This window comes from Symsagittifera roscoffensis, chromosome 3 (genome assembly GCF_963678635.1).
Source record: "Symsagittifera roscoffensis chromosome 3, txSymRosc1.1, whole genome shotgun sequence".
NCBI classification, from domain to species: Eukaryota; Metazoa; Xenacoelomorpha; order Acoela; family Convolutidae; genus Symsagittifera; species Symsagittifera roscoffensis.
The window spans coordinates 8,285,001-8,300,238 of record NC_087064.1 but is presented as its reverse complement, the minus strand read 5'-3'; the positions used below and the strand labels follow the sequence as shown (position 1 = coordinate 8,300,238).

At 35.9% G+C, this 15,238-nt stretch overlaps 2 protein-coding genes across 4 annotated transcripts in view; one reads left to right on the top strand and one right to left on the bottom strand.

Annotated features, from left to right (window-relative positions):
• LOC134842711 (uncharacterized) overlaps positions 1-15,238 on the top strand; it is a 203,817-nt gene that overhangs the window by 30,578 nt on the left and 158,001 nt on the right. The gene's annotated exons all lie outside the window — the stretch shown is intronic.
• Positions 1-15,238, bottom strand: part of LOC134842545 (serine/threonine-protein kinase par-1-like) — a 33,509-nt gene that overhangs the window by 2,174 nt on the left and 16,097 nt on the right. For 2 of the 3 annotated variants that reach the window (XM_063858933.1, XM_063858934.1), the window contains 6 exons: positions 10,691-10,991; positions 7,798-8,036; positions 7,403-7,455; positions 7,068-7,127; positions 3,413-3,763; positions 2,374-2,845 (listed from right to left, as the gene is read on the bottom strand). In XM_063858933.1, the coding sequence (XP_063715003.1) occupies positions 2,374-2,845; positions 3,413-3,763; positions 7,068-7,127; positions 7,403-7,455; positions 7,798-8,036; positions 10,691-10,991 (1,476 nt within the window). The remainder of the gene's footprint in view (positions 1-2,373; positions 2,846-3,412; positions 3,764-7,067; positions 7,128-7,402; positions 7,456-7,797; positions 8,037-10,690; positions 10,992-15,238) is intronic. The other variant, XM_063858935.1, reaches the window with a different exon arrangement.

The window sequence follows — 15,238 nt, the reverse complement described above, 5'->3', positions numbered from 1 at the left end:
TTAAGTTATGGTCCTTCCCAGTCCGTGAGTGGTCGTCGGAACACCAAAAAATATCATTTATTGAGAACGAAGAACAAAACATTCCTGTCGCAATTATCGCAAAAAAACTAGCTTCTTATACTTTGAGTAGTATAGGTCACGGTCAGAAAATTCAGTTGACCGAATTGCGTAAAAATTGACTTTGTTGCGTATTCAAATAAGTAAAACAATTATCTTTCTTTCGCAAATACACCAACTTTTCAACTGCTAGTCTAAATGGAAACATATACATTATTTCTATTTTGAACTAATTTTCTTCTGCTTAGAAGTTAAATTTTTCACGATTCTTTTTTCAATTTTTCTGTTATTTTCATTTCTTTATCAACATTCTAGATATGATGCTCTAAATGTAACAAAGAATAAACTCTCTTGCATTCTGATTAACACGTACAACCAATGGAAATAAGTCCTGTTTTAGGAGTAAAAGATTCTAATGACTGGCAACTGGCTCTGGCTAAATAGCATTCGTAGCCAAAAGATACCAATAAAAAGCAAAAATTTAAAAACAGCTCGATACCGGCTTTAAAAATTTAAGAAATCAAAACTCGGCTGAAAAACACGCTACCTGAAGTTTTTTGATATTATCTTGCATTATACTTACAAAAATGTGGGCACCTAACAGTATAACAGAACTATTCCATAAAAAAACCTCAAGAAATACATTCTTGCGTGCTGTTTGAAATGCAAAACTTATAAGGAATCAATTATCAAAACTAATGAGGAGAATTCAAGAGTCTAATGAGGAGATTCTACGGTAGGTAACTTAAGGGGGGGGGGGGCGAACGGTTGATCCTTTCTTTTTTTTTGCGGTAGACAATTGTCTGAATTTCCACTTCTGAATATACAAGAAAAAATAAGACCGATAACGCAACTGGGAAAAAACTGAATGAGTAAAACTTTGAGTCTACAAAATTTCGTAAGTTACGCACACCAATTATGACACATTAGCAGTACCAGTCAATTTGAAAAAAAAAACAACTAACATGCCTCAATTTACAGAGCGGACGCGTTTTAACTAGTATACGAAAAAGTTCATTAAAAACATCCCCCCTGCCGAGGTTCGAACCCTCTTATTTTGTTGCGGGTCTCCTTCCCTACCTCTATATGCTACAGATCCATGATACCTTGAAGCTAAAGTGCTAAATGTGATATATCAGTCTGTGTTAATACCTTTAGCATTAACTGTACTAAATAACTGGTTATTGATCAAAATGAACACATTTGGTGCAACAATAATTGCGTCGCAACAATATTCGTGACTTAGGTTGGAAAAAAAGAGTTCATACTATAACACAAGCTTTGATTGTGTAAATATTTCATAGTTCAAAAAATTAAACCTGTTATAACGCTCATAAAGAAAATATAACCAACAGACAGTTGGAAAAAATTCATTTAACTAGAAAAAAATAGAAAAAACACAGTGCAATAGAAAAAAAGATTGGCTTTTTTATGATTGACAATTTTTCAAAACAAAAATTAACCCACTTAGAGGATGCTAAGTCAACCAAATTTGAAGTCCATTTTTGAAACTTAAAAAACTTTACAATTTTGTCATTGGACGGCGGAAATTGCCTTCCTTTTAAGCCCTTTAAGCGCGAACAAAATTCAACATTTTTTTTCGAAAAAAAAGACCCAAACTTTGTTAATTAACCATGTGATGTATCAATTAACACATTTATTTGAAATTGTCGCCAAAAGCTTGAATTATCAACTTCCTCTGATGTTATTTTAAAACTAACCGACAATCAACTTGCTGCGAATTTAGATTCTCCAGTGCTTTAATAAACACAAAAGCGAAGCTGCGCTTGGCAAACACTAGCGAAAACACGACAAAAAGCAGCTCTAGAGTACTAAAAGATGCAATAGAAAAAGTAAAAAAAAATAAGCCTCCAATTAGTAAAAATTCTGCGACGTCTCAGAAAATATGAGTCTCTCGCACTAACCTCTCTGCCTCGGACACTTAGCCCTTCACAAACAGTCGCCACAAACAAAGCCGAGAACGGGTGGTATGAAATTTCCTATGCTACAGATCGAGATTATAACTAAAGGCACAGAAGTGAACACTTTTATTTGCGAGTTAGGTTAGAAAAAAGAAGGTCCCTACTATAACACTAGCTGCTCGCTAGCGTAATCAAACTCTACTACTCTATTGACCAGCTTCTTTTTTCGGTTTTTTTACCTCTCGCCACTTGGCAAATTTTTCAAGTTTTTGCACGCTCTTCTGCCTAAATCCGTAATATTGTGTGGAACAAAACTTAATCACCATGCAAAAATTCAGTGCATTATAAAAAAAGCCCTGTTTTTTTTTATTAAAGAGCCCGGTTTTCAACTTACTTGTAGTGACTCCTGGTTGGAGTGCTTCTGCGACTCAGAGTGAACGTAGTTTTCAGACCCCCTCCGTTTCCTTCATTCTCTCCAGACCTTGAGCCCACTCCCGCACCCAGAGTACCTCCACTGTTCGCATTTCTCCGCAGACACTCCGGGCTGTGTCCGGCAGACAGTCTTCTCTGTTGGTTCTGCTTCCTCGAAAACAGGGTTCCTAAACTGTTGTTTCGTGCTTTGAACCGGCTGCTATTGTGTCCCCTAGACGTTCTCGCCCCGCCTAAAAAAGGTCCGGTACCTCCGTCCTCGAAATCATCCAGTTCTGACTCGCCCTCCTCCTCCACTAGTTTTCCGAGTCCCCCCGCGTGGGGTTCCGACAGCCGAGAGCTCTGAAGGGCTCCACGAGAAGATGAGTTTGAGGATATTTTTGGCTTCGAGGCTGAGTCAGTTGTAGCCGACGGAACCAAAAGCAGATTTGGAATGTCTGAAACATAATTTTATCTGATTTTAGATCAACCAATCCGAAAAAATAACATCCAAAAACTTGAAACCCAGTCACGATGAGTGACAAGCCAATCGAACATATTTAACAGAGTGAACAGATTTAACATTTTTCTCCCGAAAAAAATATAAAAAAACACACGCGAAAGAGAAAAATCACTTAGTTCATTTTCACTTAGAAACTGCGGATTGCAGGCTGTCTTTCAAAAAAATTTTTTAGATGTCATTTTAAAACAAAGCTAATGAAACTGCGGATTTCGGACTGCTTTTTTCGAAAAAAAAATTAAGATGTTATTTTAAAACAAAGCTAATGAAACTGCGGATTCTCTTAGAAACTGCGTATCGCAGGCTGCGTTTTTATTTTCAAAAAAAATTTAAGATGTTATTTCAAAACAAAGCTGATGAAACAGGGATTCACTTAGAAACTGCATATCGCAGGCAGTTTTTTTTTCGAAAAAAAAATTAAGATGTAATTTTAAAACAAAGCTAATGTTATTTTAAAACAAAGCACTATCAAGCTGCTCTATGGGCAGCAGTGCTGTCAACGAACCATTTTCACAAACTGATAAATTGAGTCTCTGTTCCTGTTCCTGTTCCACTAGTTTGTTCACATCCTCCTTCAGAATGTTCCGATTGTAAGAGGGCGCAATCGTTAGGTGTTCTCTGTTGGGCACACGCGTGACAGATGTCGCCGTGCTAACTGAAGACCCGCCGTGCGAAGTGTGCGTTGCTAGGGACTCATACGAACTCACCCCACCGAACCGCGACACGAGCGGTGGCGGAGAAGGTGAGGCCGAATCGCGTCCGACTACCATGAAGTTGCTACCCTGATGGATTATTGCAGTGGAGATTCCAGGCCCGGCCGACCAGGAACGCTGTGTTTTAGGCTTGTCAGTCATTTCTAAACAAGCAAATTCGAGCATAACTTAACAAAAAACCAAAAATGGCTTACACAGGCGAAGCTGCACTTCGCAAACACAAGCAAAACAACTGCGAAAAAGGTCCTTAAAATAGAAAAAAAAACGAAATTAAGTAAATAAGGTTCAAAAAAATAAAGAGCCGAACATGGAACTCGAACCAGGAACTACCGGATTATCAAGCATTGTCTTCCGTAAATACCAGGCGCTTGATTAGAGCGGATAAATACGTACTACTGAGCCCCTCATCGATGAAAATAAGCACAAAAATTGATCACAAATTAAGGAGTCAGTTTGGAAAAAATGAAGTACAATTACAACACAGGCGTTTGCTTGAGTAAAAAAACATAACAAAACAACTGATAAGCTATATAAGCAGTAACAGGGCAATGCATAAACAATAATGTACAATGTTTTTCGCGATACAACTTTCAGCCATTTCCAACTATGGAAACAAACTTCAATAAACTTGAAAAATGAATCCATTTTTTTTTCTCATTTTTTTCGGAGGTAATTGTTTTCCCTTAAAACTGCGAACCGAAGTTTGGAGCCCTTAGGTACAACAAATAAACATGGCGTCTACCGCATGCACCTCATCTAACCTTTTGAGATCGACGCGAAGCTGAGCTTTGGATCAGTTGCGATACAACGCAAGCATAGCATTGCAAGCTAGCGAACAGAGACGAAAATACCAGAGTCGAAAAAAATTGTTAGAAAACAAAAATCAATTTCAGAAAAAAGCCAGTAACACAAATATCAATATTCAATACGAATTTACTAATTATCGCGCGGCCAATAAGCCGAAAATCAGTGGGTAGACGACCATTTATTGAGCCGAGAACAGCAAAAAAGCCATAAAATGTCGTCATAAAAACTTAAAGCGATTAAGTTTGAAAGTTTTGCACCACAACCGACCTGAAGTAATCTTCAAAGGACATAAGATAATTCGACTGAACCGATACATCGTTAGCCGAAACCATTAGGGCTGAAGGAAACTTTTAAGTGAAAAACATGCAAAAACCAGGCATAGCAAGTTTTACCAATACTTGCAATAACTGCGAAAATTGCTTATAGCATAAGAAAAATTAATGTGTCAACAAAGCCAAAAAATATATAAGCCGACAAGCAAAAAGGTCGACAATGCAAATTTACCCGGAAACACTCATATATATATATTGTAAAAAAACAAGGTCCCATCGAGACTCAACCCCAAATCTTAGGATGCCAAGGCAACTGAATTACCTCCAGCTCCAGTGGGGAGGAGAGTGGAATTTAAAAAAGTTATAATAGAGCAGCTCCAATTTCTTACAAATTTGTAAAAGTTGTTTAAGGGAAAAAATTCTAATTCTCCATCAAAGACTTTTTCAAATTTCGGAGATCAAAATATATCAGGCTAAAGCTCTTTGAATTTGAAGAACATATCATGACTGATAATTTTTTGATAAAACTTACTAACTTAGAGAAAACTGGGCCAATAGAATTTTTTTTCCACAGGCCAATCTTTAACTTAAAGTCTATACTTAAAACTAAATATCTGTCGATTTCTTTTGCACTTTTATTGGACAACGAAAACTGCCTCCTTTTTCGCAAATAAATTTGATTTCACCTCACTAAGACATTATACTTCAAACCGCGTAATATCGTACTTGAGCTTGAACAGATTTCAGGCTTTTTCTCGAAAAATACCACAAGACCTTAATAAATGAGACATCACTTTGTTTACTAGAATTGATGCACACACATTTTTTTTTGAAATTGGCACCAAAAGCGACGCGAATAATACAAGACAAAGATTAATTCGTTCATGAACACTTAAAATACATCCACAAACCATTGCAATGTCGTTACACCGCTTTTTACAGCTTATGATAGTGGCCAGTCTAAGAGAAGAATGTCCCATAAACAGAAATGCATTAATATGTATGAAAACACTTCGGTAAATTATTACAGCATTTTTGAACTTTTCCCGAAAAAAATGACGACCTATTTCAGAGTAAAAAACGATCTTTATTCAATATGTTCTTATGCCATATTTGAAAGCTAGATAAATAATTGAAACACTAGTGCAAAATTTGAAAAAGTAGTGCAAAATTTGCAACACTAGTACATTATCTTTTTTAGAACAATCAACCAAAACGAATAAGAAAGATAAAATCGCTTGTTAGCGTGAAAACTTTTTTAAATGTGTGTTCTGTTCATTTTTTTTCACGTGTTTCATACCTTATAATCAAAAACTTACATTCATTGCATCTCGGAATTTGTTCACTTCTAGACAGTGTGTCTCGAATTTTTCACTAAGTTTCTCGATGCAATATATAGCTATTGCTTATCTACTACCTGAACTACGTTCATTGACTCTTAAACAAAGTTTATCAGGTTTTTTCGCGCCATTTGAACGTGTTTACTTGTTCTTGGAGAACTCAACTTGCTTTTTTTCAAAATATGAATTGAATTTTAAAAAAATCAGAAGTAAAAAGAAAAATCGAATTGCGACCTAAATAAATTTTCCTGAAAAAAAACACGACTTATATAAGTGATAACTCACTTCGTTTTAAAGACGTAAACATCGAAAAAACTCCCCATTTACAGCAGAGAGTGCTATCTGCTCAGAAAGACCAGCACCAATTTACCCATGAAATTCAGTCAACAGATTGAAATTCAGTTGCAGAAACCTCAACCCCTAATTCAGCCATGAACTCAACCATAAATTCAATGTGCCAAAGTTTCATTTAACCTATGAAATTGAGACTATTACGTATCAACGACCATCTCCGTTCCACTGTAAACTTCCATTTTCATTTCAGTTGTCTTTCTCGTTTCAAAACCGCCTTCTTTTAACGTTCGATTTGACGTCACAGACAGTTAACTGATTCGACAATTTTACAAACATCCATATTGTGCCACTAAGCTGACTGAGGGCAAACTTCTTTGCACTAGCACGTAATTGAACTGTTACAGTGATCAATGAATTCTGACAAGCGTGCTCTGTGATATCAAATTTAAGCCTTTCAACAAGACGAAAAATCCCGTGACTCTTCATGATTTCATCAATGCCAACAAAGTTCAACTTCAAGTTCAGGTTTCAATTCAAGAGTAGAGGATGTTTGTCATTGTCGTCAAATGTCAATTGAGGATTGTTTACACAGAGTGAGATACACGTTTACTACTACTACTACCCAGAGGTACTGCACGAGCAACAGGCCGAACAGGGCTTCGCTCCCCCCGCCCCGGTCGAGGGGAAAACAGCGGCCCTTTGGGTGAGGGCTTGCAGGATTAGTTTCTGCTCACCTTTGCCTGCATTACGAGAGCAACTTTTCTTCACCTCCTTTAGATCAGGGGAGTTTAATACTGCATGAAAACAGCGAAAAAGCGTCAAGTCACTTAATTTTATGACCAATTCAGGCGAATTTGATCACTTCTAGATTAGTTTACGCGCGTGAAAAATTCTCTTTTTTGTTCGATTCGATGATTCTGGTTGTCTTTTTTAAATTTTAAAGTGGTTCACTTCAAGACATGAAGTAAATCATTTAAAATTAACTTGTACAATGACTAGTAGCGTGACAATTCAAATTCAATTCGAACTTTAATGCAAAAATATGATTATTGAGTCAAAATAAACTTACCACTAGCTCGCCTGTCTGAGATATCTGTGATCTGTTCGTCCGTAAAACTGTTACTAAAACAATAAACAAGTACATATGGCTACGCTCTCTCGTAATCCACGAAAACAAGGAAAATATTACAAATTGCAACGTTAAACTGATTTTGATCCGTTTTCCAAAAGTTTTCTGAACTTCACCGTTGAACCAATGAAAATCTTTTTGAGACCTTTTCAGGTTATTCGACTCAAATTGATAAACTCACACTTACATTTCTTATCTTTCTAAAATTAGAGATTAGACGAAAAATCGGCAATATGGGCCCAGGATGTGTGGACAAAATTGATTTCAACATATAAAAAAGAGAACAAGATTTGCCCATCTTTAGATGATGAGCACTATGACAAAATAGCACACACCTTGCACTTCTATTGCTGAGTGGCAGTTGCATCACGTTTCCTGAGGAGGCAACAGACATGGATGCCCTGTTGGCCCCACCTATCATCTGGCCATTTGCAACAGACAACACAGAACTGCTGTCTCCGGACGCATTCGCACTCCTGTTGCTCAATCCTCCCCCTCCCCCTCCCCCTTGCCCCACCCCACCAGACGAAGACACATTCAAAGCGTGCATGGGGCTGTTGGGTGTCGTCATTGCCTAAAAGACATTAACAAATAAGATTAGGCGGTAAAAGGCATTAGACAGTAGCAGAAATTCCGATAATCGATATCATTGCAAAAAATTGACGAGTGTACAGTGCTGATTTAAATTATCCGGACAAAACGAACAAAACTTGAATTTTCAAACGCGTTTTTCTCAAATTGGGTTAAGAGTAGACAAAAAGTGAAGAGGACAAAAGTCGCTTAGAATTTCACCAGAATTATTATGGTGCCATTTTTTCTCCGAAATTCTCAACCAAAATTTTACCCCAAAAATGGGTCATTTTGGCTTTTTTCAATTAATCAAGAATTACGCTGAAACTATTTTGTTAATTGATAAGAATATTATATCATTAGAAGCCTCTTACGCAGCCCAACAAAGTTTAAGAGGGAATAAATCTCCAAAAATTTGCGCAAATTGTTTAAAATTTATTTTTAAACAGAGATTCTGGGTTTTATATAGTAAAAATCATATTTATTGACTATCAAGTGAAAATTTTTTCATTTATACTGGTTTTTGGATATTTAACCCTTCTTAAACTTTGTTGAGCTGCGTACGAGGTTTCCTGTGATATAATTTTCATATCAATTAACAAAGTAGTTTCTGCGTAATTTTTGATTAATCGAAAAAAGCCAAAATGACCCATTTTTGGGGTAAAATTTTTGTTGAGAATTTCGGAGAAAAAATGGCACCATAATAATTCTGGTGAAATTCTAAGCAACTTTTGTCCTCTTCACTTTTTGTCTAATCTTAACCCAATTTGAGAAAAACGCGTTTGAAAATTCAAGTTTTGTTCGTTTTGTCCGGATAATTTAAATCAGCACTGTACTTCCAACCGTAAGGTGTCAAAAATTAAAAGTTCAATACGAGCAGCCAACCAACGATTAGCATCCGAATGAACCAGGCACAAAGCGATGACGACAAAAATTGATAAGAATTTGACCAGAAATTACACGGCGCAATCACAAAATGCTCACGCAACATTTAAATAATAGCGGAAAAAAATGTTTCGCATAATTTGCTCTACTTCAAAAACACTGCATGGCAAGCTAGCCGACACAAAATGAGACGAAAGCTACAAAGACAAAATAAAAACTTGGAAAAAATTATGCAGAAGCCCGTTGAACAAAAAAAAGTCACAAAACATTTTTAAACATAATTATTTTTAAAACTCTAATTTTGCAATATAGCCTCGAAGCAGACAAACACGCAACAACATCTTTTTTCGCCCTCTGAATGACGCAAACTGAGATACGGCATTAGCCTCATCAACAAAAACAAGAATATCAAAAAAACATAGCCAAAAACCCGTTCGAAAAGAGTCAATGAACGCACGGAAACAAAAAAAATACTGACTTCATTTTTGAAAACATCTGATTAAAAATAGAGAGCATTGAAGCTCTTTGAATTTCTAAAAAAAATTATGACTGACACTTTTTTGATAAAAATTAACTCAATTAATTAATTTGAGAAAACTGGAAGGTAAGTTTTATCAGCCAGAAAATCTGAAATGTATAATGTAAATCCACTTTCGCCACTAAGAGTCCATCACGTTTTCCGGGACATTTACACTTTCGCTGCTCACTAGCTGAGTCTGTCTTCCTTTAAACAGAGGAAATGAACTGAATTTAAAGAAATCAAAATTAAAACAGCAAAACAGTAAATTTGAGTCTGAACAAATTTTAAGACTTTTCCTGAAAAAAAAAATTTAAAAAAAAAAATAATAAAATAATCGCGACCTATATTAGAGTCTTAAGAACGTTCATCGACTCGAAGCCGCCGTCGCACCGGTACTCGAACTATCTACTTTGAGTGGAAAATTCACAGTTAAACTTAAAATAAAACTCCAGCTTTCAGACAATGATTTCGATAGAATAACCAGTCTGATAATTTTTTATGTGTGGCCATACTAGACCAGCTGCAGCGGTTCAGGTATAGCTATTAAACTAGGACTCTTAAGCGTACAGCTTGGATAGAAATGGAAACCTTGAACTGGAGATCCGATCCGAAGGAAAAAGTTATTTACCGGGAAAAAAGTCTAGTACCCGATTGCATTACCCTTGCTCATCTCAAGGGTATTTATTCCTCTGGAAAATATGAAAAGTAACATCTACTTTTGAAATCAGCAGTCGATCACGTTTTTCGTGACCTTTACACGTCTTCAGTTCGATAGTGGAGTTTCTGTCCCTTTTAAGAAGGAAATGAACTGAACTAGAAAAGAAATGAAAAGTGAAACCGTGAAAAATCAAATCTCAGCGTGAACAAATTTAACTTTTTCCTGGAAAAAGAGAACAAAAAACATCACCAAGACCTATATTAAAAGCATTCACCACATTCATGACTCTTAATGAATTCTTGGCTTAATCTTCCTTCTCGCATTGTATATTCTTAGCAGATAGGGCCAAATTATGCTGTTTAATTTACGAAATAACCTATGCGCTAAAATGATTAACTTGGACGCTCGCAGAATGGCCTGCGCAGTTATAACTATAGGCTTTGAGACCAAATTCATCTAATTAATTTTCGAAACAAACAAGGGAATCATTCACGCCCATATCCGAAGGACCGAGAACTCGAAAATCATGTTAACGAATTGAAACAATAGGTTTTGGACAGTTTAAAAGACGCTGATTAATTCAAAGCAGACTAACATGTGTCGCACTGTGAGGAGTAGACTGCTGTAGGTGATAATTTGCACCACCTAAGCTATTTGTATTCAATTGAAGAGGGGTAAAAAGTAGAGGGGAGCGTCTGCCCTGACATTGGAGTCCACCGATATTGTTTCCGGAGGATGGTTGAATGCCGCCACCGTTCGAGGTTGTCGGAGTGAGTCCGAACACAGCGGAGCCTCCGAGTGCTTTGAGCCGCTCGTCGTGCTGCAGCTTCAGTCGCTTTTCAGCAAGTAGAAAATAAGTGGCAGATATGTGGTCGTATGCTTCCGAATTCAAGGAGCTGAAAAGAATTAAATGTATCCAAATTTTAGATCGAAACATGTAAGAATCGGTACAAATAGGAGGGCTTAATCATTATCATCTATAAAATTTATGACTCCTATCATTATGTACATGGCAACTATACTTTAACAGTAGTATATAGTCAACAGACAGTTGGAAAAGAGTCTATGAAAGCAAGCTTACAAAAAAAACTTTCGAATTCAAAGAAAAAATAGATGGCCTTCAAACTCTTTGAAGTTCATTTAAAGAATGACACTTTTTTGAGAAAACTGGATCAATAGGTAAATTTTTCTATTTCGCTGGGAAAATTGATAATTAAATTCCGTTTTCGAAATTAGAAATCGATCACATTTTTCGCGACCTTAACATTTTTGCTGTTCGATAGTAGAGTTTGTCTTTCTTTTAACAGAGGAAATGAACTGAACTTTAAAAGAAATCAAAAGTCAAACGGCAAAATTTCCTGAAAAAAAACGAAGAAACAAAACCATCGCGACCTTTAGAAGAGTCTGAACTACGTTCATCGACTCTTAAAAACATGCGTTTTCTTACCAACACACATAGCCATTTCAATTTGAATCTAATTTTAAGGCCTAATTGCTTAATCAGCGAATACGAATGGCAATCACGTTTGTTAAATGGGCCGAGCAAACTTGTCAATCGAATTGACCTTCAACAAATTATGTTACTGTTACAAATGACCTTTCTCCGATTGAAACTTATTTCGAACTCACTGATAACTAGGAGTATTTTTGACATTTGGATTAAGGTTTGAAGTAATAAGACAAGCACAAATTTGTCCGATCTCTGATTTCGTGGCTTGGAAAAAAATGCGAAAAAATCACAAAGCATTTACCATTTTTTCGCATCTGAGAGCCAGTTGACGAAACAAAGCAAAACTAAACAAAAAATTGAACGGTCTTTCTAAACATAGCCAACGGATAGATGAAAAAGAGTCTTTCCGAGAAAAAATAGATGGCCCTTCGAATTTCTGGAACAATTAAGTAGAAACTTTTTTCTCGGTGTAAATTAACACAATTTGAGAAAACTGGAACAATACGTGAAATTTCTATGTATCTGGGAAAGCTGATCATTACATTCAGTTTTTGAAACTAAAAGTCAATCACGTTTTTCGTGACCTTTCCACTTTCGCTGTTCGGTACGCAGTTTGTCTTTCTAAAGGAATGAAATGAACCTAGAAAAAAAATAATAAGTCAAACCGCAATAATAAAATACATTTGAGCCTGAACAAATTTTAAAGACTTTTCATGAAAAAAACCATCGCGACCTATATAAGAGTGAACTACGTTCATTGATTCTTAAAAAAAATTGAAACAAAAAATTGTGAAACTAAGCTATGTTAAGTACAGAGTGTATGTTTCTCGTCTAACAACGCGTTAAAAGACAAAAAATGCCCAAAATGATACAGAAGCTAAGCTGCGCTTTGCAAAAACCAGCGAGAACACAATAAAAAGCAGCTTTCTAAAGTGAAACAAGAAAAAGCCTCAAAATAGTAAAATTTTGCTAAGTATCGGACTCGAATACTTAGCAAAATTCGAGATAACCTCGAGATTCGGAGTCTCACGCCCTGCCCTCTCGGCCATGAACGCTTAAATATCGGCTAGTAAAAAATAAAGTAGCAACATATGCTAATAAATTGCTAATGCCTTTCAGCAAAAAAGGCACCAAATACAAAGAGACACAATTTTACATTTAACAATATTGAAAATAACAAGCTGAAGGCCTCCTCACTAACTTTACATGTAGTAATTCGGAAATGAAATGATGTATAAGTTATGCATTTCAAAAAAATTAGCGTGTAACGCACCTCCGGTGCTTCGAATTTTTAAGAAATTTATAGAAAACCGCAGATGCGCGAAATAAGATCTGCATCATTTGCGTGTACTCTGACAGCACCCGATTACAGGGTTGGTAATTTCAAATTTGGTAAAAAATTTGTCCTCAAAATTTTTTACATTCAAACGTTGAAAACAATAAAATCATTAAATTTTTACATATTAGTTCATTTAAAATGACATGAAAGATGTCACATCTCGAAAACTAATAAAAATGAGCCAGCGCATTTAGACGCAAAGTTGGCAACAACTCCTGAGACTACTCTCACAGCAGTACCCAAATACAGCGTTGAGAAAATCAAATTTTGTAAACTTCAAATTGAAGTTTTCTAAAAAAAATTTTGAAAAACCATACAAAACGTCATACCTCAAAAACTACAATGATTTGAGCAGTCAAGTTCGGAGGCAAAATTCTCAACACCTGAGAGTACTCTGAAAGCCCCCAACTACAGTGTTGGGAATTTCAAACTTTGAAAAAAAATAACGTTTGAGTTTTCTGAAAATTTTTTCAAAAAAATCACAAAAAACGTGATATCTCAAAACTACGAGGACTTGAGCAGTCATATTTCGAGGAAAAGTTCGCAACTCCTGGGAGTAACCTGACAGAGCCTCGTTTAGAGATGGGAACTTCAAATTTTGTTAAATTTTTATCTTAGTTCTTTGAAAACTTTTTAAAAAAAGACATAACAAATGTCACATCTCGGAAACTAAGATCGTTTGAGCAGTCGCAACTTGACGCAAGATTTGCAACTTGGAACTACTGAGAGCACACTCACAGTAACTAACTATAAAAAACGCCATAACTCAAAAACAAAAAGATTTGAGCGGTGATACTTGGACGCCAGATTACTAACCTTTGAAGGTACCCTGACAGCACCCCACTATTGAGATGAGAAACTCAATTTGGGTAAGTTTTTTTTATATCTTAAATCATAAAACACGTGATATCTCGAGAACAACAAGGTTTTGAGCAGTCATATTTCGAGGCAAGAATTGCAACCCTTGAGTACTCCAGGGCCCAATAGCAGGATTGGGAATTTCAAATTTTGTGAATTACTTTATAATTTGGGTTTCCTGAAAATTTTTGAAAAAACTACATAAATTGTCGCATCTCGTACGCTAAAAGGATTAGGGTTTTCATAATCGGAGGTCAAAATCGCAACCCCTGGGGAACCCTGACAACATTCCACTATTAGGATACTTATTTTAAACTCGGTTAAATAAACACTGAATTCAACTGGAAAATCGAAGAAAACTCTTAACCATAGCATTATAATATAAAGCTTAAACGTGGAAAAATTCTTTCGTTACGCATGGAAAAATAATAGGTTGAAAAAGCTTAAGCGTGGCGAGATAGTGAAGCCAGCAATTAAATAGATAAAAGATAGATTAAGATATTTTTCAAGTTTTTATTACTGTACTGATGTTTGAAACAAATAGCTTTTGTCGATTAATTTGATGAATTAAAAAACATCAACTGTGTTAACTTATTACTAATCGAATGTCAAAGCACATTCTATCAAAGTTTCGTAAAAGTGTCACCAAAAGTGACGCCAATATTTGCGACTAAGGTTGGAAAAATGAAAAGTAGTACTATTACTCTTCGCTCGATAGTGTGTTCACGGGTAAAATATTTAGATTTTTTTCCGACCCTAGGAGATCAATATCTTTCAGATGATTCAAATTACTATTGCTTATCATAATAACTTCAAAACTGATTGTGATTTAAGCTTGATTTCAAGATATATTCTATGACAAAACTGAAACTCACAGAAATTCAACATAAAAAGTGCGACTTAGATTGGGGAAAAAATATATGGTTGAGCAACTCGAGCAGTTGCTCCTAACTAAAACAGTTTCAGTCGTCATTCGAGCTGCAATGACAAAATCTCTAATAAGTTTTCAGCGCAGAGAAAAACGATTTTGAGTTTCTTTATCACAAAGAGTGGATTAATTGAGCTACTCTTCTCTAAAGAAGGTCACCAAAATGGATGTACTTCTTTATATTAAGGTAGTACACGAAAAATACTGATTTAAACTTTCACGGACACTTTCTCTTTTTTTAGTGTCTAATATTTTTTTCAACTTTTTTTCCTCTGACATTTCAACCCCCCCCCCCCCCCCTACCGATTGTCTGATGCAGTCGATCAAAACTAGCCAATAAAAAAAAGTTTGATATCTAGCCAAAATAACCAGTCGAAAACTAGCCGAAACAAAAGTCGTTCTTGAACGATCCAAATCCTTATCGGTGAAACTACACCAGTTGCCCGACTTTATTCTCTTTTCCTATCTATCTGTCTTGCGCAAAAACACGCATATGAGCAGAGCCTCGCATCACTTTCAATAAACCATTGAATGACAATGAAAACAAATGAAAAAAAATAAAAAAAAC